Source organism: Sciurus vulgaris, assembly GCF_902686455.1.
Source record: "Sciurus vulgaris genome assembly, chromosome: 2".
Lineage (NCBI taxonomy): Eukaryota > Metazoa > Chordata > Mammalia > Rodentia > Sciuridae > Sciurus > Sciurus vulgaris.
This window is the reverse complement of record NC_136462.1, coordinates 179,444,445-179,468,709: the sequence shown is the minus strand read 5'-3', so window position 1 is coordinate 179,468,709 and position 24,265 is coordinate 179,444,445. Positions and strand designations below refer to the sequence as shown.

At 48.4% G+C, this 24,265-nt stretch overlaps 1 protein-coding gene across 3 annotated transcripts in view; it reads right to left on the bottom strand.

The window, feature by feature from the left end:
* Positions 1 to 2,708: 2,708 nt before the first annotated feature.
* The window catches only part of DNMT3B (DNA methyltransferase 3 beta), a 39,041-nt gene continuing 17,484 nt past the window's right edge, over positions 2,709 to 24,265 (bottom strand). For all 3 annotated transcript variants that reach the window (XM_079128169.1, XM_079128167.1, XM_079128168.1), the window contains 20 exons: positions 23,064 to 23,168; positions 21,847 to 21,969; positions 21,100 to 21,309; positions 20,033 to 20,191; positions 17,729 to 17,836; positions 16,731 to 16,875; positions 16,171 to 16,230; positions 14,617 to 14,742; positions 14,455 to 14,499; positions 13,701 to 13,780; positions 13,238 to 13,350; positions 12,620 to 12,803; positions 12,215 to 12,299; positions 11,683 to 11,828; positions 11,276 to 11,366; positions 10,545 to 10,693; positions 9,546 to 9,631; positions 6,940 to 7,009; positions 6,049 to 6,167; positions 2,709 to 4,225 (listed from right to left, as the gene is read on the bottom strand). In XM_079128169.1, coding sequence (XP_078984295.1) covers positions 4,084 to 4,225; positions 6,049 to 6,167; positions 6,940 to 7,009; positions 9,546 to 9,631; positions 10,545 to 10,693; positions 11,276 to 11,366; positions 11,683 to 11,828; positions 12,215 to 12,299; positions 12,620 to 12,803; positions 13,238 to 13,350; positions 13,701 to 13,780; positions 14,455 to 14,499; positions 14,617 to 14,742; positions 16,171 to 16,230; positions 16,731 to 16,875; positions 17,729 to 17,836; positions 20,033 to 20,191; positions 21,100 to 21,309; positions 21,847 to 21,969; positions 23,064 to 23,168 — 2,346 coding nt within the window. In that variant the 3' untranslated portion in view covers positions 2,709 to 4,083. The remainder of the gene's footprint in view (positions 4,226 to 6,048; positions 6,168 to 6,939; positions 7,010 to 9,545; positions 9,632 to 10,544; positions 10,694 to 11,275; positions 11,367 to 11,682; positions 11,829 to 12,214; positions 12,300 to 12,619; positions 12,804 to 13,237; positions 13,351 to 13,700; positions 13,781 to 14,454; positions 14,500 to 14,616; positions 14,743 to 16,170; positions 16,231 to 16,730; positions 16,876 to 17,728; positions 17,837 to 20,032; positions 20,192 to 21,099; positions 21,310 to 21,846; positions 21,970 to 23,063; positions 23,169 to 24,265) is intronic.

Here is a 24,265-nt window from a genome sequence, read left to right as displayed (position 1 = left end):
AATAATATAAAGAATGACAAAGCAAATGTGGCAAAAATGTTAAAATCTAGGGACTTAAATAACTAGGAATTCTTTGTACTAGTTCTGCAAGTTTCCTCTAAGTCTGGTCTAAAATTATAAGTTAAAAAAAAAAAGTTTTTAAAAACCAATACATTGAAGCAGAAAGAAGGAAAGGAAAGAAAGAAGTTAGGGAGCATGAAGGAAAGGGAAGAGGAAGGCAGGCAGATTGTCCCCCAGGCTGCAAAGGGCAGCAGATGAATTCAAGCCCCAGCAAAACAAAACTCAGATGCAGGTGAGCTCAAGGAAAGGTAGGCTTTACCGGGTGTGGCAGGCACGCCTGTGATCCCAGTGGCTCAGGAGGCTGAGGCAGGTTCAAAGCCAGCCTTAGCAACCTAGGCAGGCCCTAAGCAATTCAGCAAGACCCTGCTTCTAAATAAAATATTTTTTTAAAGGATGTGACTCCTGGTTAAGTGCCCCTAGTTCAGTACAAAATAAATAAGTAAACAAACAAACAAAAAAATAAATAAATACAAACAGTAGGCTTTGGCTTCACAGATCAGATTTCAACTCACATCGCCTAAGCCTAATAATAGCTTCGTGACCTTGAGAGTTTGAGGGGGACCGTCCTCAGTTCCCTTACCTGTTTGTAATCATGGCAATCAGACCTCACTTCGGAGCTGCTAGAATTCTCAAATAACTAAAATGTAGTTCTCATTTCTGCTTCCCAAACACTGAATCATTTTATAGCTGGGTAAAATGAGGCACAGGGGTGTAGACTACAGCCAAGGTCAAAAATTAGTTGGTGAGTGAAACCAGAACAGGAACTCAGTCTGGCTCCATGGAGGAATCAAGGACCAAGTACAAGCCGGGAGCAGAGTCTATCCAGTACTGGACCCACAACAGCCAGGGAACTGACCAGAGGCCAGTCACTGTACACGCTGACAAGACCCTTCCACATGCCTCCAAGGTCCTGGAAGCCAAAGCCACCCTTATTTCCTGTCCTTAACAAGGAGCACTGGACATGTTGGGGGGTGGGGGGCGGGGGGCTAGAGACCAAGGGCACAATTACAATTTGCATCAGCAGCTCTGTCCAAGATATGAGCATTGGATACTGTCATTACCTTTTCAAAATAAAGTCATCTAAGACAAGGGAAGGGCTTACTGCCTGCCAGACCAGGTAAAGCACTTCATTGAGGTCTGATCTGGGAACTTCAGTCACCCTATGAAGTAGCTATGATTTCTCATCTCCACCTTTCAGATGAGAGTGCAAAACTCCAAAAAGTCATCTGTTCCTGGTGACATGACATGGCAAGATCACAGAAGTTGAAAACTAACCCACAAATTGCTTCAGAAATTTCCTACATGGGATACAAACTGAGCTCTTTCCATCATATTCTCCCATGGCCACAGGCCGAGTCACTCAGGTCCAAGCATGGCCCCATCTTCAGAAAACAATCAAGCAACCCAAGCTCTCTGAGAGCTCCCCCAGCATGCTACACAAGCATACCAAGACACCCCAGAGCCCCTCACCTGGAGGGCTAGTCCACCTCCTCTCTTGGGCTGTTTGTTTCGCTTCATCCTGTCCTGGTATTTGATGCAGCACAGTACACAAGATGGCTTAATTGGGCAGTCGAGGCCCCTGGGGTCCCAGCACCTGAACGGGAGGAGGCAAGGCCCAGCCTCTTGCTAATTACCAGTCATCTCACTATAGCAACTCACAACTGAGCGAGCGGGTGGCAACTTTCTAATAACATTCGGCTTCCTATCCTTCCACTCCCAAAGCTTAGTCCCTCCTCAAACTGTGGGCAAGAACTTTCGTAGCATGAACAACCAAGGCATGCAGCCATAGAGAAGGCCATGATTGTTACCCGGGTAGAAAGACTATTTGACAACAGATGAACTGGCAACTGTGTACCATTCACATCTCCCTCCCTCCTTCCCTCTCTGCATTCACTAGTTGACCAATTTTAACCTCAGGAAAGATTTAACCTCAGATGTTTTCCTGGAGTCCTTTTTCCTGACCAAATGTTGGTGTACCAAGAGTTGTACCATGAAGGCTCGGTGTGCTGGCTTGGCCTCAGATAAACTAAGATGGAGCTACTGGAGGGAGTATACACAGGTACACAGTAAATGCTTGAGGAATGTAGCATTTACTGTGTGCCAAACACCAGAGCCATTCCCAACCAGCCTCCTCAGAGGGGCAGAGGTGTGGAATGACAACTTGGCAGCTTGGAAGAGGTGCAGCATGATCCCACGGAAGCGCAAGGAGAATCAACCCTGGGGTTTCTTGGCAGCCTTGAGAGTTACCTTGACTAACTCTCGAAGAAATGGAGCCTGGAGATCAGTATCCCAGACATCTCAGCTTTCTTTAAATAAGCCATGTATGGGTACCAAGGATCAGATATCCTGTGTGGTGCTGGACCAGCAGGTTCAAAGTCCTAGAGCCTACACTATAAACTGAAGGGAACCAGCAATCCCTTGTCAACACCACTCCAGGGGATGCAGCGTTTTCAGGACCACGCCCTAGACACCAGCAGGGTGGCTTCCTGGGCTACTGTCCTATCCCCACTGTGCTTGAATGAATGGAATGACCTATTTCCAACCACCAACCCTTACACTTTGACCAGGCCCTCCCTCCCATGCCCCACCCACCTGACCTGCAGAAGAACAAAAGGGACACCAGACAGGTATAGAGAAATACTGATTTTAATTAAACAGAATAAGGTCACCTCTAGGCATCATCATCTTTCAGCCTAAAAATTAGCAAAAACAGTTGAAAACAAGGCACGGTTTTTTCCCCATACTTGTTATGTGGCTCCAGTTACCAAAAAAAAAAAAAATTTTTTTAATGCAAATGTTAAACATAAAAATAGAAGTCTTGAGAGTTTTTTTAAAAAGTGTATAAAAAGCCCCACAAAATGTGTCAAGGTTCCTGATTCTACTGAATAGCACCAGTTAAGAGGAGTAAAAGATGTTAAAAACCATCACAGCAGCATTTCAGAAATGCAGCTTGCCCGACCTCCTATTCCCCTAAAAAATGACGTTATCATGGAATAAAAAAGGATTTTAAAATCTCTGGAGGGAGGATGGAGCTTTTATTGCAGTTTTTCCCCTGGCCATCTCTTAGATGAGGGGAAAAAGTTAGGAATGTGCTTCTGTCCCTGGCTGTCACCGGCTTGCTTGAGTCCAGAAAGGATGAGGAATCTGGGGACCTGTGCCTACTGGAGAGGGGATGAGGGAGTGTACCTCGCTAGGTTCTCTCCGTCACGCCCCTCACACAGGGAAGGAGATAACTGAGAAGCCCAACTTCTCCTATGTAATATCCGGCAGCTTATATATAACTCTGGCCCACCCCTTCCTGAGCTCCCCAGAGGCGTCTATTGCAGTTTCCAGGAGGGATTTAGCTAAGGTGGCCCCTGCCCTTGGGTTGGGGGGTGGGGGGAGATAGCCCTGAATGAGATGAAGGTGATGTCATCCCTGCTGAATCACCAACATGGTGGGAAATACTCTAATGGCCTTGTACTGAGGCAAAGATTCAACTATGTGTCACTTCCTCTTCTGGTAGCCCTAGGGAAAAAACATTCATGCTGGGCCTTTAAAATGTCCCTCAGCTACATGTCTACAACTGCACACTCCTGTAAACAGAGCTGTAGACATTTATAAAAGTCTTGCGATAACAGTCTTGGGTGATTTGGCGTTTCAACCTGAGTCTCGGAGGGCTGCGTATGTGGTTTTGGTATCTTAGCCATTGTTTCTCTGAGTGGTAAACCCAAGAGGGAGGAAAAAGCCATTTTACTATCTACTTCAAGTTTTAAAGTTTTAGAAGAAAAAAATGAGCACCGTGTTTGGCTGCTCTGAGCAGCCAGGTCGGAATTGTGCATAAGGAGGTGGCACCTCGGCCACCCCCTGCAAGAGAGGGTCAGGTGGCTCTGCTCCCAGTGAGCAGGAGGACTAAGGTATGCGGGGAGACCCCACACAGCTCGGCTGAGAGGGCAGAGTTGGGGTGCCTGTTAGGGATCAGGGTGCTTTCTGGGTCCTGGCTCTGTCCCAGGCACCCCAGTGCCCCAGCAGGCCAGGGTAGAACTATTCACATGCAAAGTAGTCCTTCAAGGGTGCGAAGAGGTGTCTGATGACCGGCACACTCCAGGACCTCCCAAGCAGCTTCTGGCGGGCACCACGGCCCATGTTGGACACATCCGTGTAGTGTACAGGAAAGCCGAAGATCCTGGGCGGGCGTCGGGATAAAGACAAGGAGTGAGAAGGGCCCATCCCACTAGCTTGCTACAGCCTCTAGGGAAGAAATCCTCACCTCGACCAGCCATAGAGCCACCAATCTCTCTGCCCAAAGTGACTTCCCTTCACTCAAGCCCACTGGGGTTTCAAACAACCCCTTTGCTGAGCACCAGGCGATCCAGGTCCACAAGCGCTCCTCAGAACTCTTGCTCATGAGATGAGCACAGTGGCAAGTGCCTAAGGCCAGCAACTTGGGAGGGGTGAGACAGGAGGGTCAGGAGTTCAAATCCAGCCTCAGCAACTTAGTGAGTCACTGTCTCAAAATAATAAAATGAAAAAAGGGCCCCCTGAGTTCAATCCCCAGTACACACACACACACACACACACACACACACACACACGCACACACGCACACACGCACACACCAAGAAAGGGGGGCAGGCACTCAAGAAAAAGAATTTGTTCACAAGTGATTGTCATCAGGGCGTGTCTCCTCCAGAATAAGGGCACTTGTTTCATGCCTCCCCAGCAGGATGCTCCTGGAGTGCACTGAATGCTCAGGAGGCCATTCTTGAATGCACTGGATAGATGTATGAATGCATGAACGAAGCCCAAGCCACCAGCAAATGTGTGTCTTTCTTCAAAACACAATGATGCGCCTGCCAATGACGCATGCCTATAAACTCAGCAACTTGGGAGGCTGAGGCCCAAGTCCAGCCTCAGTACCTTAGGAAGACCCTGTCTCAAGAAAAAAAGGGCTTAGGATGTGGCTCAGTGTTTAAGCAGCCCTGAGATCAATCTCAGACACAAAAATATAAACCAAAAAAAAAAAAAAATGACGGAGTCAGTCACTCAGGAACAGAGTGGATTTTCAAACTCAGGTAAATTAGTGAATCTACCTAAGTATTCTAATTTTGCCTAAGGGATCAACCGGGCCTGTTAAGGGGCTACAGATGTGCTGAACCTCAGTACTACCCAGGTTAACAATCTAGTACTAATAATCAATGGACCAATAACTGAAAGGGTACAACACCTCAGGCCTGTGCCTTGCTTTTCTATAGCACATACCTAGTGACAGTCATCTGTAGCAACCCTTCAATCATAGCTCCACCCAATTTTAATTGGGTCTTGGAATTCAGACGAATCCATGTGGACAGATTCATGGGTAACATTGTAACCCATCAGTTTTTTTCTCTCTACTAATCAGAAGTTACCTCGATACCAAGATAACTATGGTTCAGTCAAAGAAAAAATAAAACCAGAGCTGAAGTATCTGGAATGACAATATTGTTACCCAAGTCTTCTGAATACAACCAAAATTGTCAAGAAGAAAATTCATAACCTTTAACCCAATTACTTAAAATAATAATTTTTAAAAAACCAGTAAGACCAAAATGGACAAAAAATAATTTACATGCTAAAGATGTAATCTTTGTAACAAAACAAGTTTTGCTCAAAAAAAAAAAAAAAAAAAAAAAAAATGGAAGAAGATGGGGACAGAGGTAAAGAGGAATCGGCTAGAGAATGAGCAACTTTGCACAAGAAACCTTTCAGGTCTTTAGCTGGTTCCTCACACATTCTAGACCCCAGCATGTAGGGACAGGAAGATCTCAGGGCAGCGCAGACAGGTGACACCGTTAGCTGTGTCTCACCACCACCCACCAGTTCTGCCCAGAAATCCGGGAGAGCTCTGTAAGGGCATTTCTGAACACCCTGCTCCATGAGGCCATGAGACTGTGGAGAGGCCTGGCCCCAGCTGTTGCTGGCCTGGACCACTGGCTCCTCCCCTTCCTGCCTCTGTGCAGCCTTGCTCACCTCTCGAGCTCGGTGCACCACAGAACATCTTCTTTGCCATTCATGACAACGGGGAAAAGTTGGTTTTTCCCCTGTTTGATGGAGTTGGACTTGGTGGTTATTGTCTGCACTTTCTTTAACTGGAGAACAAAACAATACCAAGCGTAAGCACAGCAGGAAAGGTTACAGGTAGTGTCAAGGCGCCAAAGCCCTGGGAAGAGATGGATGCAGTGAGGAGGGCAGAGGTGTGGGGGCTGGGCAGGACAGGCTGGCAGAGAATAAGAGAAGGAGCCTCAGAAGAACCAGAACATTGTGTGCTCCCCACAAACACCAAGAAGCTAATGCACAGGAAGGACCAGTCTTGGGGAGAATGGAAGGAGCAAGAGGTAACTATGCGTGAGATCACGGGGAGCCAAGAAGACAGAAGTACTGATCAAGCATGATCAAGGGAAGAAAAAGCAGCCACATACATACAGAGAATGGTCAAACAGAGTTTGGAGAAGTGGTCCTTTGTTTGATGCAGACATGGGGAATTAGGTTCATGGGCGTCTTAATGTATTTATCTGTGACTTAACAGACAATTTTTTTTTTGAAACAGCATCAATTACTTTTGTTACTGGAAGGGCCAGCTGAAATTGTCTCTTATGTATCCAGGATGAACAATTGGAAAGCCAGGGTCGGTTTCCCACAGTGATTATCTGTTTATCAAGAAAGTCTCCTACACTCTGTACTTGAAGAGGGGACAGAACAGTTGTGTGGGAGAAAGAGGCCCAGCACCAGAGTCATGTGGTGGGGGTGGGGGTAGGAACCAATGGGACGCACCACAAAGGTCATCTTCCAAGTACCACCTTGGCTCACCAAGTGCGAGTTTAGGAGAGCAGGCGGTGCAGGCTGTCTGGGGGCACGTCTTACCTTTGCTGTCCTACTGAATTCCAAGCAGTCCTGCAGCTCGAGCTTATCATTCTTTGATGCTATCACAGGCCTGGGAACAGCCAAAACCCATTACTTCCTACCCTCTGCAAAGGCCTCACTCAGGCACCTCATGGGGTGGGAGGAGGGAGGGTCTTTGCTGCAGAAATGGGCCCTGGCATTGAAAGAGCTCCTGTCACAAGATAGGCAACAATCCAGGCCAAGGCCAGGGTGCACTCACCCCTGGAGGGGACAGCACATTGTCTGCAGCGACTACCTCACCTCCTGAATTTTGGCATGAGTCAAAGCCAGGCCCCCAATGAGGAAAGGTGAGAAGGTAGGACAAAGAGGCAGGAGCACCACTGCTCAGTGGCCAAGTGAAGTGGCATTGATAATGTCATGCCAGCTCCACGGCATTCATGTCTGTTTGGGAAGGAAGTGACTGCTAGGCAGGTAGGTACTCCACTACAGAGCCACAACCCCAGCCCAGTGTGAGTTTTACTGGAAGGGAGCTGGGACTGGATTTTTGCAAGACTACTTGACAGACAGACTAGCACAGTAACCAGAGTTGGTGGCTCACTACTGGGGATTCAGGCTGAGGATGCTGGTCAGTGAGTTCAATCCACGGAGAAAGGCTTGAGGTGGGTCACAAAAGGATTGATTGGCCTCTTAATATTTAACTCTGAAAAACCTTTTTGCAAATACAGAGAGGCAAACAGGCTTAAGAAGGGCAAGGATGGACCCAAAGGCGAGGAGCTGTTCCAGAGCAGAAACACACAGACATCTGCAAGCAGTTGCTGAATATGTGGCAGCCCTCGTTTAAAATTTTAAGCCAGGGGGCTGGGGATATAGCTCAGTTGGTACAGTGCTTGCCTCAAGCACAAGGCCCTGAGTTCAAATCCCCAGCACCACAAAAAAGAAAAAAAAAATTTTAAGCCAGAAGGAACTCACACGTGAGGATGAAACTGTCCATGAGGGACCGAGGAATCCCACAAAACCTATCCCTAGTCTGCAGACTTCCTGACCTCACCTTTCAGATTTCCAACGGTACCCTATTATCGTCTATTGCAAAGGACCAGGGGAAAAGCACAGGCTAGTACAGACTAGCCTTGTGTGGCCTCAGCCCCTGACCAATGCTTGACCCGCACAACCCATAACCACACAGAGCTCAGCTGCATCCATCCACGCACTCACTCACACTCCGCCCAGGCAGAGGAATGATGGTGAGGCCTACCTTCTTGCTGATCCCTTCTTGCTAATTGCAAAGTACTGTCATGCTACTAACCCCAAAGCCACATTCCTATTTCAGTTCTCAGCAGATCTTTCTCCTTATGGCACATACATCCCTCTTTCTTCACAATACAATCCACACCCCCATCTCTGCCCTTACCTGCTGTCTGTTCTCCACCTTAAACTATCATGACGTTGAGACACAGCAGCTTAAAACCTCCTGTGCTTTCCCATGCCTGTGAACTTACGGTACCACACATTATTTGGCTCCATACCTGGAGTTCTCTGTCCCTTCTTTCCCAATCACTCTTGACTCCAGGGTGTCTCAAGGTGCCCCCCAGTCATCATTCCCGACCCCTTCCTTTTGTCTGGAATACACCGTCACTGCATGGGTCTACTTCATTTAGAACTGTGTTCCCCATCAATCCTTCCAAAGCCCACCTCCCCTCTCATGCACCTGGGGTCATCCGTTGTCATCCCTATCCTTCCCATTAGCATGTCAACTCCACAAGAGCCAGGGATTGGAAACAGCACAATGGCTGAATAAGTTCCAAGGCAAGACAGCCAACAGAAACTCTCCATACTACCCTGAGACCCTCACAATGGAGCCTGGCAGAGTTCTGATTGAGGACACGGTACCATTTGATTGGGTGAATAAGTACAAAGGTAAGATAGCCAACAGGAACTATCCATGCTACTCCAAGACCCTCAGCTCTATCCACAATTTGGTCAATGCCAGAAAATATGAATCATGCTTCTTCTAAAGGAAGGTGTTTCCAAGCTAACACATTCCCAAGCCTGGGAAGTCAGTTGCCACATTTTGAATTGGCAAGTTGTTCTTCAAATCACATATAGACAAGATAATTCATCCTCAGCAAAACCACTTGTTGTGGGTCTACATGTCTAACTAAAGAGATCTGAACGAGCTCTGGTACAAAGTAAAAAGGGGGAGAGCCTCAAGGAGACACATTTCGGAGCTACCATTTATCATCCCAGCTCCGCAGGCCTGGTCCAGGTCCCTTTATCTCAAGGGCAGGCAGTGGGAACAACACCTTTAACAACTTCCATTTCCTGACAGCTACTTCTAGGGCAGGGTGTAGAAGTATTAATAATTCAAGAGGCATCGCTTGCATTGACGAGGCCTCAGCACAAGAGACCTTTAAAAACCAGGCCCATCTGCTTTTCACCTGGAAGAAGTTAGTAGGTCTGAAGTCCAGGCCCAAGATTCCTAGGTATTTCTATACATCCTAACAGCCCGAACCCCTGCAGGTTGTTCTGAAGCACCACCAGCACTTTCTAGAAGACTGGAATGTCAAAGCTGACGTTATCTGCAGTTCTCTTGGCTATTACGTGGGGTCCCACTCAGAGCACCCTGTTACCTGTTCATCCCTGGTAGGTTTCCCCAGAAGTATCGGGCCCTGTGAGCAGCAGACACTTTGATGGCGTCAATCATCACTGGGTTACACTGCAGAGAGAGAAGGGGAGCTGCTCGGAGCCAGAATCAGATGTCAGTGGTCACTCAGCAGGGCTTGAATGATGCAGGTGACAGAACTGCCCCTGGCTATGTTAGAGGGACAGATCCCCCAACAAGGGGAAGGCCGAAGACCCATCTAGAGGATCACTGGAGGACAGAGCTATGGTCTACATATTTCCGGTGGACAAAGGGAACAGATCGGACCTGCAGATTCTAAGAAAAGGTACCCCCTGGGGCATGTCAGATGACCCTATGAAACAGCACTTCAGGACTGGGAAGATAGCTCAGCTGGTAGAGTGCTTGCCTTGCAAGCACAAGGCCCTGAGTTGGATCCCCAGTACCGCAAAAAAAAAAAAAAAACAGCACTTCATAACCAAAATCTGGCAGGTCAAGGTCTTGGTTGAAAGAAGGCATCTAGGCAATAGATGGCTCTGTACCTCCAGCTGCCAGGTTCACAGAGCATCAGGGACACAGCTAGTTCTATCACCTCCCTGAAGCTAGAGCTATAACGATTCCCAAAACCTTAATGAGTTAAGTACACAAAAAGCATTTACAACAGGGCTTAATGTCTGTCTGTCAAAGAATAGATAATTAAACTTCCCTGAAACCTCAAAGCATCCATTTTCAAAACAATATGAAAAGAATTCTCTAGAACAATCATTGAGTCAAACCTCATGGCCCACTGTAAAAGCAGAGGACGGCTGCATTGCTGTTGATTTCTGGGGGTTAGGGGGATGTTAGCAATAAATGTTTCCCACACACAGAATCCGTGACCCTCAGATATGGCCACACCCAGCCAAGAACTTATCAATCATCCTAAGAAACACAGGCAATCTTCACTGCCAGCAGCAGGACCCTCCCTGCCCAGGTTACCTTTGAGCACCAGCCCTTTGGGAGCCCTCACCTCCAGGAACCGTGAGATGTCCCTCTTGTCGCCGACTTTCATGGCTACAACATTCTCAAACATCCAAAAGAACGGCCGGTCATCCCCCTCTTTGGGTCGCGAATAATTGAGCAGGTGGTAGAATTCGAAGAAGAGTCTGCCAGTGCCCTCTGCGCCCAGACAGGGGAGAAGGCCATTCAAACCCTTCAGCAAAAGCCTCCATATCCTGTAGACCACAGGTTCCCAACCATTCCCCCCACAGCAAGCCAGCAACCTAACTCCCTGAGGTCCTCTGGAATGTCTGAACAAGCACACAGGATGGAGAAATCCATTTTAAAAATACAGGGAAGGTCACTGGAGAAAATGAAGGAGCAGGAGAGGAAGGGAATGAGAAGGAAACATGAATGCATATGTAAAGGTGCCGAAAGGGTCTAAAATAACCAAGGGAAAGGCCGTAGAAAAGGATAGATAGGGGAGGGAGGGAAACGGGTATTTAAGTCAAATTCCTCGCACATGCATGATTTTCTCAAGATGTACCCAGCTACTGCTTATAAACCTAATGCTCTAATTAAAAGGAGAAAACCCCCACAGGCAACAGCACATCCTTTCTTTGTGGACCAAGGATGTACAATGGGGTATGCACAGGGCCTGACGTGCCGAAGGCTCCAAGGAAGAATGGAGAGAAAGATTCCTTCTCAGGAGGCCCCACCAGGCCCAGGACTCAGGTGACGCGAGAAAGAAGAGCCGCTCACCATACAGGCCTTTCCGGGCCGGATTCACATTTGATAGATCATTGCATGGGCTTCCGCCGATCACCAAATCAAATGGACCCCACTCTTCAATCTGAGGGACAAAAAAAACAGACGGGGTTAGGGGAGGGGAGGGAAAAAGGGATTCCCAGGGAACTGACAAAACCCACTTCTAGAATTTTCCTTGGTTGACAACTCCATCAGGGATCCAGGAAAGTGCACAGCTCAATGCTGCCCAGGGTGGAAATCACCTGGCACTACCCTCTTAGCAGGTCTCATCACAGCAACTGGAGCCACAGGCCCTCGCCCACCCGAAACCCAGGGGGCTGACGTGAGAGTAGGGAGGATTCAGGGCACAGCTGGTCAACAAGGAAGAGAGATGAGCCCCCCAGAGGAGAGGCCGCCCTCACGTTTTTCTTGGTGATATTCCTGACATCATTCACATATTTGATATTTCCCTCGTGTTTAACGGTTCCGACGGCAATGGATTCTTCACACACTTCAGAGGCGACATACTTCTCCACTTTAATGCCCAACTCTTTGAGAACCAAGTAACCTGCAAGGGGAAAGGCGGACACGTGAACACAATAACAGCAAGGGCAGGGCAGCTTGCTGGCCATGGTTTCCTGCCCTGGCAGGGTAAGGACGGTCCTCTCTATGCAACTGCTGAGTCAAAGCAGGCGCCAGGCGCAAGTGGAAAGAGCCAAGATTGGAGATGGTCGTGATGGTCAACTAAATGTCGCCAACATATTTATGCATGTGTAGTGAAAAATAAATCAGATGCCGGAATAGGATTTTTGAACAAATACAATAGGACTAAGAGTCGGGGGAAAGGAAGAATAGCGAGCAAGAAACAACTGGTCACACAGGTAATGCCAGGCCTTCCAACTCCCCGGCTGTCCCCCAGTGTGGAAGCAGAACACCCCTTGAGAACTTGCCTACCTGTGGCAATTCCATCGAACAGTGACAGGACTCTAATGGGACGCCGTTTGGCTGCGGGAATCGCAGGGTACACCTTGGGGGCCTCCTGCCAGATAAGGAAGGAGGGTTATGGAGGAGAAGGAGCCCTGAGGGAGGGGCTGGCCTTGAAAAGGGTTCAAGTCCTGCTGTGGCTGCAGCAGAATTGGCAAGGGAAGGTATGAACTGTCCTGCATGCATCGGGTGGGGAGTGCCTCTCTATCCCCAGAGCCCCCACACTGAGAAACCAGGGAGAACTCTCCACCAGAGGCCTCGATCCTGACAGGGTCTGAGGCTCTGAGAGGCCACATTTATGATGGATCTTACTAGTTAACTCCTCCATTCCTTTCAAGCTTGAAGACCCCTGTGGCCGTGGGGCCCGTGACTTACGTATTCAAGCCCCACATCACTGGTGAAGAAGGCCTGCAAGCGCACATTCCAGTCCTTCCGGCGCCGCAGGACCCCGTGGCAGCGCTGGGGGAGACACATGTAGCAGCTCCAGGGCTCCTGAAGTTTGGCGTCCGCGGCTGTGCCTGTGCCCACCAGCACTTCCAGGCACTCCACACAGAAGCACCTATACCCAGTGGCCAGGGAGAAGGGACAGCTTCGTCACCAGGAAGCTTTCCCTCAGTAGATGGCAACTCACTGCCTAAAGTGTCCAGCATGACTGTGAAGTCCCACATGACACTGGCTACGTGACCTTTGCACAGAAAGGCATCAATTGCCATTGTCACTTCCAAAGGATCCTACCAACTGGCAAAGCTCCGGAGAGAGAGTATTTCCTTCAGCCCCCTTCCCCACACATCCCTCAGAGATACCCCATGAGCCAGAGCCAAGGACAATCACAACTGGCACACAGTGGCCAGGGGCACCACCTCCAGTTCACCTCAGCTCTCAGTCTGCATGTCTGAGATCCCACAGGTAGCGGCCTCTGGATTGCAGGAAGTGCAGGAGACAATTTGGGAGCCCTGGGACCCTGAAGTTGATCCCACTGGGCCCAGTGCTCACCGGCAACAGCTGGTGTTGCTGCAGAGAAGTAGCTCGCGGCCCTCGCAGCACACGGTGCAGTAGGACTGGTAACCATCATCATCGTACATGTAGAACAGCTCGAGGAAGCGATCCTGGCAGTCGGAGAGAAAAGCACGTGAAACCAAAGAACAGGGCCAGGCAGGCTCAGCCCAGAACACGGCCACAGATCAAGTCAGAGGTGGCCTGGTATCCTTTATGGGCACAAGTGACTTTGGTGTGCAAGCCATTGTAGATGACCTTCTTCCCCTCCAAAAGGAAGCTGCAGGCCCTGGGGCCCTGGGTGGCTTTCACTAATGCCTATGTGCAGGTGGCATCTGCAAGGGAAGGAACTAGAAGGGTGTGGAGGAAAGAAGGGCCAAGAGGAGGGCAGGGGGAGGAGGGCAGGGGGAGGGGGGCAGGGGGAGGAGGGCAGGGGGAGGAGGGCAGGGGGAAGAGGACTTACCCGGCAGGTCTGGCAGAGACCACCCTCAAAGAGAGGGTGGAAGGACACAGGGTTTTTCCTACCACAGGACAAACAGCTATCTGTAAGAAAGACAAGGTCACGGCTTTTGGCAATTACAGCTGTAACACTAGGTGTGGCCCCGGGGCAGCAGCTCCTGAGCAATCCCTGCAAGCCTGCAGGTGTGCTCACCACGGGAGTCTGGGAACACCAAGCTCATCAGACACAAAGGGCTGGCAAGCTGGATGACAATGATTGGGTAGGGCACCTTCAGCAGAGCGATGTTTTCAGGACCTGGGGTGAACATTTTTCTCCCTTGAAGACTGGGACAAGCTGGGCATGGTGTCACACGCCTGTAGCAAATTAGGCTTTCCCTAGGTCGGGGGCTCAATTTTCCTACCCAACACTGAATAACCAAACACCATTTGTGGACTAAAGGACAACATCAAGGTGAGGAAGAAGTGAAGCTAGTTCCCCTTCTCCACTGAGAAGTCTCCGGTGCCCCGACCTGGGTTTCGAGTTCCACCTATCTAATCCCAACACCCTGCTCAGCCTCAATTTTAAAAGTTTCTCAATTAAAAAAATAAACCATTGTCAAAAAGGAACATGGTACTTGGTCTGCACAATGTTCCAACAAGGGCGTGAAAAAGACCAATCTGAGCTGAGGCCCAGAGGTGTGGGAGAAACCCATGCAGGGAGACAGGTCAAGGCAGAGCAGGCCGCAGGCAGGACCCAGAAGGAAGTGGGAGAATATTACCTTCGAGACTGGCCTTGTTATTGGTGACATCAGAAGCCATTTGTTCTGTTGAGGAGAGAGGGAGAAGGTATGAGGAGAGAGGAGCTCAGGGGGACTCCTCTTCTGCACCGGCCTAGAATAGGTCCTCACACCCGCCAGTCCACCTCCTCTCCCAGCAATCACCTCGGCTCTGATCTTCGTCTCCGCGGTCTTTGCCATTGTTATAACAGTTGGTCTTCAGGCGCTTGGTTGGGGGACAGTAGTCGGAGGTGGCAGAGTCATCGGCTGTGCGTCTTCGACTCTTGTTCTCTGTATGGAAAGCAGATGGCAGCCAGGGCTTGGTTGGAGGAGGGTACAGGGTGGGTGGTCCAGGACAAGACCATGATATACTGAGAACCATCTACATCTAGGGCAGTGCAGGGAACTTGACACTGTGTGGCCACGACCATCACACCATCAAAGGCTACCGGGAAGAGGAGCCAATCTAAAACCTCACCCAGGGTGAGGTGGGATCTTGACTGTGTCTGGCTTTAAATATGTATAGATGTAAAAGAACACACCCTCTTGGAACCAGTGACTAGAGTGCAACCCAGCGAAAACCCTGACACCTCTACAAGTGACATGCCCAACAAGCTGGCCAAAATTACATGTGGCTACTGAGCATTTGAAATGCTCACTTAGTGAAGGAGGAACTGGCTTTTTCTTGGAACTTTAATTGAAAAACCAGATACTAACTTGGACATCTGAATCTACTTTAATATAAACTATGAACTTGAACTTGCATTCAATTGCCATCAATTGCCAATTATTTATATTTACTTACTTTATTAACACAGATAAAATGATTCCTCTGAATATTTAGCATCAGAACTAAAAGTTATTGTGGAGCACACTACACATGCCTACAATCCCAGCTCATCAGGAGATCACAAGTTCAATGCCAAACTCGGCTACACAGCAAGACCCTGTGTCATAATTAAAAATATAAAAAGCTGGGGTGATACAGAGAGGCCCTGGGATCAATTCCCACTACCAAAAGAATAAAAAGGGCTGGGTATATATATATATATATATATATATATATATATATAGCTCAGTTGTGCTTCCTCACAGGCACAAGGCCCTGGGTTCAATCCCCAGCAACACACACAAAAAAATCTTAGAATATAGCTCACTGGTAAACAAACTCTGGTTCAAACCCAGAATTAAGGTATGTAGAAAGATCTAGGGTGAAATATCTCAATTTTTATAGTGCACCCACGTTAACACAGTTTATAAATACTTAAATGTTAAAATGTAAGCTTAGTATTAAATTACATGCCCCCTTTTCAATGAAAACTACTAGACAATAAATAATATGGCTCCCTTTGTATAAATGGAATTTTATAAATCCCATTCATGTTTCTACTGAATCAAAACACCCCTTTCATTTAACCATCACAGTAAAATTTGACTCTGCCATCAAAATCATAAGTACTCTTTATGACAAAATGACAATTGATAAGTGCTTAAACTGTTGGAGTTGAGAAATAAAGGGAAAGATAGCAGGAATCCAAACAGTGTTCAGAAAAGTCTACAGGAAGTGCACCCGACAAGGATATCCTGGGGGTATGGGGGGGAGTGAGGGGCTTCAGATTGACTTAAGAAATTTGATTATTTTCCAGTGACCATTGCATATGCCAAGAAATCGAAAGAGCAAAGAAAATAGAAGGTAGTGAAAAGATGGGAAGGGAATACCGTATTTCCTTGATTCTAAGTTCCTACTGCCTGCACGACGCACCTTCGCTTTATTAACCACTTTATAGGGGGAAACAAAACAAAACAGAAAACATTAAATGTATGGATTGTTAAGACACACCCTGCATTTCAGGAAACCTCGGGTATAATGGTGGAAATATGGAATTGGTCAAAATGTTCGCAGCGGCATACGGTAGGTAGATTTAGGTAGATTTACTTTATTTCTTGCCAGCGACCAGTTTAATTATCTTTTTCCTTTTAGGAAAAAAAAAAAAGGATGCTTCCTGCTTAATCGCCTTTTCATGAGATTGAATCTCAATTATATGCACATGACTTTAACTTAGCAGGAAGGCGTCCAGGGAGGCCAGGAACGCCTGGCATGGCCTTCATATGCTCTAGGTGTTTCCACAGGCCTGGGTTCACGGGACACAAGAGGTGGGCCTAGGTGGAGTCTGGCTGCAGGACGGCCGGGTGGGGCGGGGCAGGCGGGGCGGCACTGTCTCCCAAGGGCTGCTCCCACCAGCGGTGGCATGGGCGCTGCCTCAGGGACTCATTCCCACCTGGTTGCTTGCTGTTGGGTTTGAGGCCCTCGATCCCAGTGGGCTTGAAGCCCCCGTGGGCCCACTCCAGCATGGGCTTCAGCTGGTCTTCCAATGAGTCTCCAGGGCTGCTGGGGAAGGTCTTGCCAGCTCGCACCCTGGCTTTCTGCCAAGATATAAAGGCAGAGTCTGTGATGAACGGGGGCCAAGGGACTGCTTGCCAGGGCACACCCAGGGAGTCCCCCTGCTGGGGCCTACATTCCCCTTCACACTGGGCCCCCTGCATAGCCAGACAGCTGTCCTGGGGTGCAGCATGTGACAGGCAGGAAGTCATGGAGGTGGGGGCGGAGATGGTGAGTATTAAATCTTGACCTAGGGAAGCCATGAATGATCTCTTACTACAGGGAATGAGCCTTCTTCAACCAGAGGAAGCAGACAAGGTCTGCCCCTTCATGATATGGAGGAAGCCTGTCAGTCCTCGCACCTCCGTCAAGAAGGTAGCGTGTTTTATCCTCATAACGAAACGAGAATGCCAAGCATGAGGCTTTCCAAGTGTAATTAAGTACAGAGAAACTAGCACAAGGGCTGGCTCAGGAATGCCACGTGGTCCCACACCATTCCAGGCAGGGTAGGAGGAAGGGGAGCACCTGAGGGCTCACATGTGGTACCATGGCCCACAGAAGGCAGGAGACGGGCGGCCTGAGCTGCTCTCAGGTCGTGGCCTTGAAGAACCACACCACACTCACAGGAAGGAAGCTGAGGTCTCTGCAAGTCTACCTCCTGACATGAACCGTCTCCCACCTACCCGTCTCCCACCTACCCGTCCTTTCTAATTCAGACACCAGTAATGACAGCCAGCAGGCGGAAGACCTGAGAACATCTGAAACCCCTTCCCAACCAGGCAACCAACACTGGTGATGTTCACCTCCTCTCTGGAGGCCCTGTGTCCTCCAGGTCATCCTTGACCTTGCGGTAACCTGCTCTCAGGGTCAGGACCTCACTCCCCACTCCCGTGTTACCTCCAGGGCGTGGTACATGGCCTTCCTGTATGACACCAGTTTATTGAAGGTGGCCAGGTTAAAATGCTGACTGAACAGCCCCAAGGCCACCAATTTGTCTGCAGAGACCTAGAAGAGAAAGACATCATCAACATCTACCTAACTCCTGTGCCTTCAGGTGACGTGTGCCTCCCACAGGGAGGGCTGTCCATCAGGAAGGGAAGATTTTCACACACAGCCCATTCCTGGGGACACAATTCAGATGTCAACTCAAAAGGAGGGAAAAAAAAAAAAAAATCAAAAAAGAAATGGCACACAGAGCCAGCAATGGCACATACCCCCTCCAGGTATGGGCAACAAGATACTCAGAAGGGGTACACCAATTGTATATTGGGGTGTGAGGGGGACAGAGTCAATATCCCAGTTACCAACCCAAGGTGTGGGCCTGCAGTTCACTGTGGGTGCATTACATTATAAGAAGCTTCGCTTCCCTATTTCCTGATTATGAGGCTGGTTGTTTTCTCTTTACCTTTGGATTAAAATGAGTTCATATTATGTTTAGTGCTTTGCACAGAATAAGCACTTACATTATGATTTAGTTATTTGATTTTTTGCTCAGTTATTTGATTTTACAGATTGCCACTTGACCCATGCCAAGTCACCATGTGAATAGATGGGCCAAGAAAGTGGGTGTTCCAGGCAGCTGATTGGAGGTGCCAGGCTCTCTGGGTATGCCACGGGCCTGGGTGTGGCTCACCTCCTCGCTGTACAGAGCCTGAGCCCCATGAGGTGTGGCCAGCACTGCAGGAGAAAATGGCCAGTGGCGCCACCAGCGGGAGCCAGACACAGGCACAGGCTGCACCGGCCAGAGCCACGCACAGTCACCTCATGCCACAGTTCCAGCTGTCCCACACTACATTTTCTTGGCATCAGACCGTACCATGAACAAAGCATTGTCTGTGTCACTGGATCATGACAATTCAAGAACTTAATCTGTCTCTTAGGAGTCTGCCCACATACCCACACAATTGTCCTTCCACTCCCTCTGCTGGTCAGAGAGGACACCTGCCTGCAGTCTTACCAGATAGCCACTTTGTCCTCTTTTGATTAGCCTTGGGAAGTTTCAATGTTAAAGGAAGGGGCAGGAAAGAGGCCAATTCATGGAAAAACTAGAATCTTAAATAGAAGTTGAGTAGCAGGAACAAACTAGATGATTCTTCATTCCCACATTGGCTTTCATCCTGCCCAGCTTTTACCTTAGGAACCTCTTAAAACGTTCTGGGGACTGAAGGTTGGATTGATCCGTGGGTCACTTTACCACTGAGTATTATTGCCAGCCTTTTTTTTTTTTTTTGAACCCAGAGACACTTAAACACTAAACCACATCCCCAGTTATTTTTTTCATTTTTTTATTTTAAGGAAAGGTTTCTCTAAGTCAGTTACTTACAGCAATGCTGAGGCTGGCCTTGAACTTATGATCCTCCTGCCTTAGCTGCCTGAGGCACTGGGATTACAAACTTGTACCACCAAGCCTAGCTATTCCCATCCCTTTTACTGTTTTTGTTCATTTTTTTATTTGATTTTGATTGAGACAGGGTTCCACTAAGCTGCTCAGGCTCTGAGAAACTGGAATTACAGGTGCACCCACAGGCAGTCCCCAGGTGCTGCCTGACACTCCTGAGGGACCATCACAGAGGTCTTCTTCCTGCACTACTCAAACCAGCCTTTTGCAAATGGCTTTCCACGGGATGCTTTAAGGGTTGGAACTTGGGCAGCAGGTATAGCTGAGCTGAGAGAGCACTTGCCTAGTACAAGTGAGGTCCTGGGTTGGATTCCCAGCATCTTAAAAAACAAAGAGAGCTCATTTCCTGGCAAACCTCATTGCTGAGGAAAATTCATTTAAAATGGCTGATATCAATCACCAAGAGGTTCTGAAATAAACACCCCTTTTGCAGGCCTATGAAGAGACATTGACCATCCTTTCTGTCCCCTTCACTGACCCCATTTGGGTGCCTACCCAGGAAGACACTCCAAACCCCCTATATCTCTGATCTGCCCTAGAGATAGAAACCTAATACGTAAACATAGAGACATGAACTCAGAGGACTTTCCAATCCCTTGCCTGTCCCCTGTGAAAGTGGAATGAGCTGTTGCCACAAATACCAAATATCTGCTTGAATAGGCGAATACAGGTAAGCAGGCGGGTACAGGAGGTGCCTGCCCTTCAGCTTTGCTGAATCTTTCTACAGAAAGATGGCAAATTAACTGCCAGGAGGGAAGCAAATGGGTCTCTACCTCTGAGACTGTGCCCTGCCCATGACTCACCTCAGAGAACTTGCCATCTCCAAACCACTGGACCCATCGCATGCCGCACATGGCTTGGCGCTTGGAGGTAGCTTTCCAGGAAACCACCATAGCAGGCCACCAAGAGAAGCCCTTGATCTTTCCCCACACCAGGTCCCCTATTCCAAACTCCTTCCCATCCTGGAAGAGAAACACATGGAAGAATAGCATTCATGAAGACACATCGACCTGGCCAATGCCTGCCCCTCCACTGACCCTGAGAGCAAAACACAGCCTGGCACAAGATGCCAGCTGTTGGTAGCTCTGAAGGCATTCTTAGCATGTGAGCCACCAGGGTGCATCCACAGCTCCAAGGGAAGGAAAAAGAGTGAGATGAAAAGAACTCAAGTGTACCCACAGAACAACATCCTCTGACATAATGCACAGAGCACACCTCGCACTGTAGGTGTATCTGTGGAAAGGGAGGCTTTGTGCAGCAATGCCCAACTAAACCATCATTCAGATCCCTGCACACCTGAAGACAAGGAAAGCAAGCAATGCCTGGCACCTCTGGTTGGAACAAGCCAGGGTGTATACTCGTTTGCACGTGAACAGATATCACATTATGTACTATGCCAACACCAACACAGTACCCACTTCCATGTACGAGTAAGTAATGTTCAGAAAAATCAGTGTTCACATGGTAACTCTGACATCTGACTTAAAATGTTGCCTACGGGAAATTTAGAATTCAGTAGATGGTCATTAAATGTTACCAGTGATAGGCCAGGTATGATGGTGCACACCTGTAATCCCAGTGATTTGAGGCTGAGGCAGGAGGATTAAAGTTCTAGGCAAGCCTTAGCAATTTAGTGAGGCCCTAAGCAACTTAGGCCATTTCTCAAAATAAAAAATAAAAAGAGCTGGGGATGTGGCTCTGTGGTTAAGAGCCCCTTGGTTCAAGCCCTGGTACTGGAAAAAAAAAAAAAAAACTAAAATAACATAAAAAGATTGGGGATGAATGTAGCTCAGGGGTAGGTAGCAAGGCCCCCACTGGGGCGGTGCCTGTTTTGTTTTCCTTAGCGTCTTCGAGCACCCTCAGCCAGTACCTGATACTCCGTGTTGTCTGCATCTCTCCCCTCTGCGTCCACCTGGGGGGACTCTGTGTTCTCCTGCTGGCTGTCTTCAGCCAGGCCAGCATAGGGGGTACTGCTGCTCTGTGGGGTCACATCGTCATCCGTGAGGTCGATGGTGAGGTAAGGACTGGACGGAGATGGCCATGGTGTACCTGCCGATGCTGTTGCCCGCCGCCTTAAGGACTGTGGACAGAAGGACATCGTTTGTGCCTCAGCAAAGTACAGCAGGTGACTGAACAGAGGTTCCCCCCAGTGACTTCCCAGGTAGCAAAAAGAGTGAAGAAACAAGGAGGTCGAAATCACCAAGGAGTTTCCCAGGAAGACGTGTCCCTTAAATGGTGGGAGAAAGTCATCGCAACCATTCAGAGAAAGAACAAACAGGAGATGCCAATACAACGGTAGGTAGTGCAGATAGGCGTCGAGGACCCGCCTCAGAGAAGGGCACGGGTATATGTAAGTGCCCCCAACCTGACAGGAGCAGAGTTTGCTGGAACGTGAGGTTGCCTCAAGAGAGCTGCAGAAGATACTGAGGCACTAGGACAGTTCTGGATATTCCACCCAAGACCAGGCCAGGAGAGAAGCCATTCAGCCTAGGAGAAGTTTTCCAACACCCAGGAGACAAAAGGAAAGTCAAGATCCTGAAAGAGCTGTGAAGAGAGGACATGGATGCTACCCCAGCCAGGGGTTCTCCCCGTGAGAGGCTGGGGCAGGGGAACCAACCCTGGTAGCCGGGAACTCCACGGGAGACTCGTCCACGTGACTGCGGCCCTGGCGGCCTCGGGTGGAACGTGGGGAGGGCCTGTACCTCTCTCGACTGGAGGCACTGCTATTTCGGTTTCGGACCTGGAGGCAAGACAGGACAGGCACCAGGTCTTAGGTGATTGGAGGTACAGGGACTGGGATACAGGCCCGGATTTGGGGAGACCCAGTGGTCTGAACTGGATGCGAACGAGGTGAGGAAGTTAATGGGCAATGTGGAGTTTTCCAGAGTTTTCCAGGTAGTGGTCAGAAGCCTCAACAGATCCTGTAGAGTTCATCACAGAACACAAATCTGGCCAGTGGAAACCAGGGCTGGCAAATGTGAGATAAATGCACATTTAGCCAGACCCCAACCTTGTTTCCCTATAAAGGACCATAAAGCCAAATTATTATTTTTTTTTTCTTTTTTTTTGAGGCAATGGCTCTCATCCGGACAGGAAAGGCCATTAAACTATACTTTGTCAAAAATGGCCTGAGTTTGGGTGTTGCAGGCCTATATTCGAATTCTATAGACAAGACTTGTTTAATCCCAGGAAGTTCCTGGAATCTTCTCATGTCTCATGGGGATGCATATTAAGCAAGACATGGTGGTGCATGACATTAATCTCAGAAAGGAAATTAAAAGAGGCTGAGGCAGGAGGCCAGCCTTACAACATAGCAAAGTCCAGTCTCAAAATAAAAAGAGCTGGGGATGTAGCTCAGTAGTAAAGTGCCCCTAGGTTCAATTCACTAGATCACAAAAACAAAACGAAAGACACATCTTAAGATGGGAAAGTGAGATCATAATCCAATAATCTAAGTGTCTGGTCTCTAGGGGCTGAGTGGTCATGATTGCTAATTGACATCACATCTTCAAACCTCAAATTCTCCTTCAGCCACAACATCTCCGCCCAGACATGGCAAGTCTCCCTGAGGTGATGGACAGCAGAGCTGTCTACTCTGCAAACTCTTGCCTATCATTCCCAAGATAGGGCCAAAAAGGTCTTGAAATCTGCTGTAGAAAAGATATGGCACCTGAAATAAACCTCCAAACCACGAGGGTCTGTGGGCCTGGCTGTGATTTTCCTGAATTCCATTTGTTCACCTATCTTCCATGTCCCCACAGGGCGATCTCCCCAAGCTTCCTGTGCAGGCCTATCCTGGGCACAAATGCCTGGGCTCTGCATGGGGTGACTTACCGCTGGGCTTTCAGACCGCGTCCTGGTTTCCCGGAACAGTCGTGGCATCACAGGAGTGTCAGAGCCGTCCCCATCTTCCTCACCATCTCCTTCTCTTGTCAGATCCTTTTTAAAGGAATAAGATCCATTTTTCAATGCCATTCAAAAATCACACAAGCAAAGGAGTTTAGGAGGAAGAGTGGCTGCTACTGAAAGCCATCACATTCATGACATCTTCAAGATAAAACCCCAGTGAATCGAGTCCCAGAAATAATGATGGATGCAATGTAGAAGACGGAACTGACCATGAGAAGCAGAGACACCAGGACAGTTTTCACCATTCACCGCGATGGGGGAAAGCACAGGCCACCTGCTCACTGGAGGCACCTCTTGATACAATGACAAGAAGCAATGCCACTAGCCCTGAATGGTGTCAGAAAAGGCCTAGTGCAGGCTCCAGCCTTGCCAGACACAGATCACAAAAACTAAAACTGAGAAGCCAGGCCTGGCTGAAGCATTCGTAAAACTTCTCACCTCAACCCTCACCTTGAATTGTGAGTCCATTCCCCTCACTTTAGAACTGGATTTTACACGCAGCACCACAGGGTTATACCAAGCCTCATATATTACAGGCTTAGCCCAGATGCAGGAAATCCTCAGAAGGATTTCGTTACTACTACTGAGAACTCACTAGAGTAATAAGGTAGCATTCCTGAGTCTGATTCAGTCTGTCTTGGACATCATCCCAAGAGAATGGACATCATCTCTTGGATCCTCACCCACCACTAACACAAAAATGGAAGGTGCCCAAGGATGTTTTCACTGTCTGTGACTTCTGTTTATGACTGTCCCCAGTGCTTGACATGAGCTCTCTAAAAAAAGTCAAATGGACAAAACTATGGGTGATTATAAAAAGACTTTGAGTAAATTAAGAAATAAAAAGTAAACATGATGGGAAAAATGTTGGTAAAGCTGATGGAAGTAAAATCCTAAATATTACAGCAAGTGTAATTCCTTAAAATCTAAAACGTTTTTTCCACTTGGAAATAATTTTCATGAGGCCACATAACCTGGTATCAAAACCAAATATCACATGTTATATCCACTCTATCCATGAGAAGATGACTTTAAAAACAATTTGTGAGGCACAGCAGGGCCGGCCTGTAATTCCGGTGACTTGAGAAGCTGAGGAGGATGTTTGAGGCCAGCCTCAGCAACTTGGG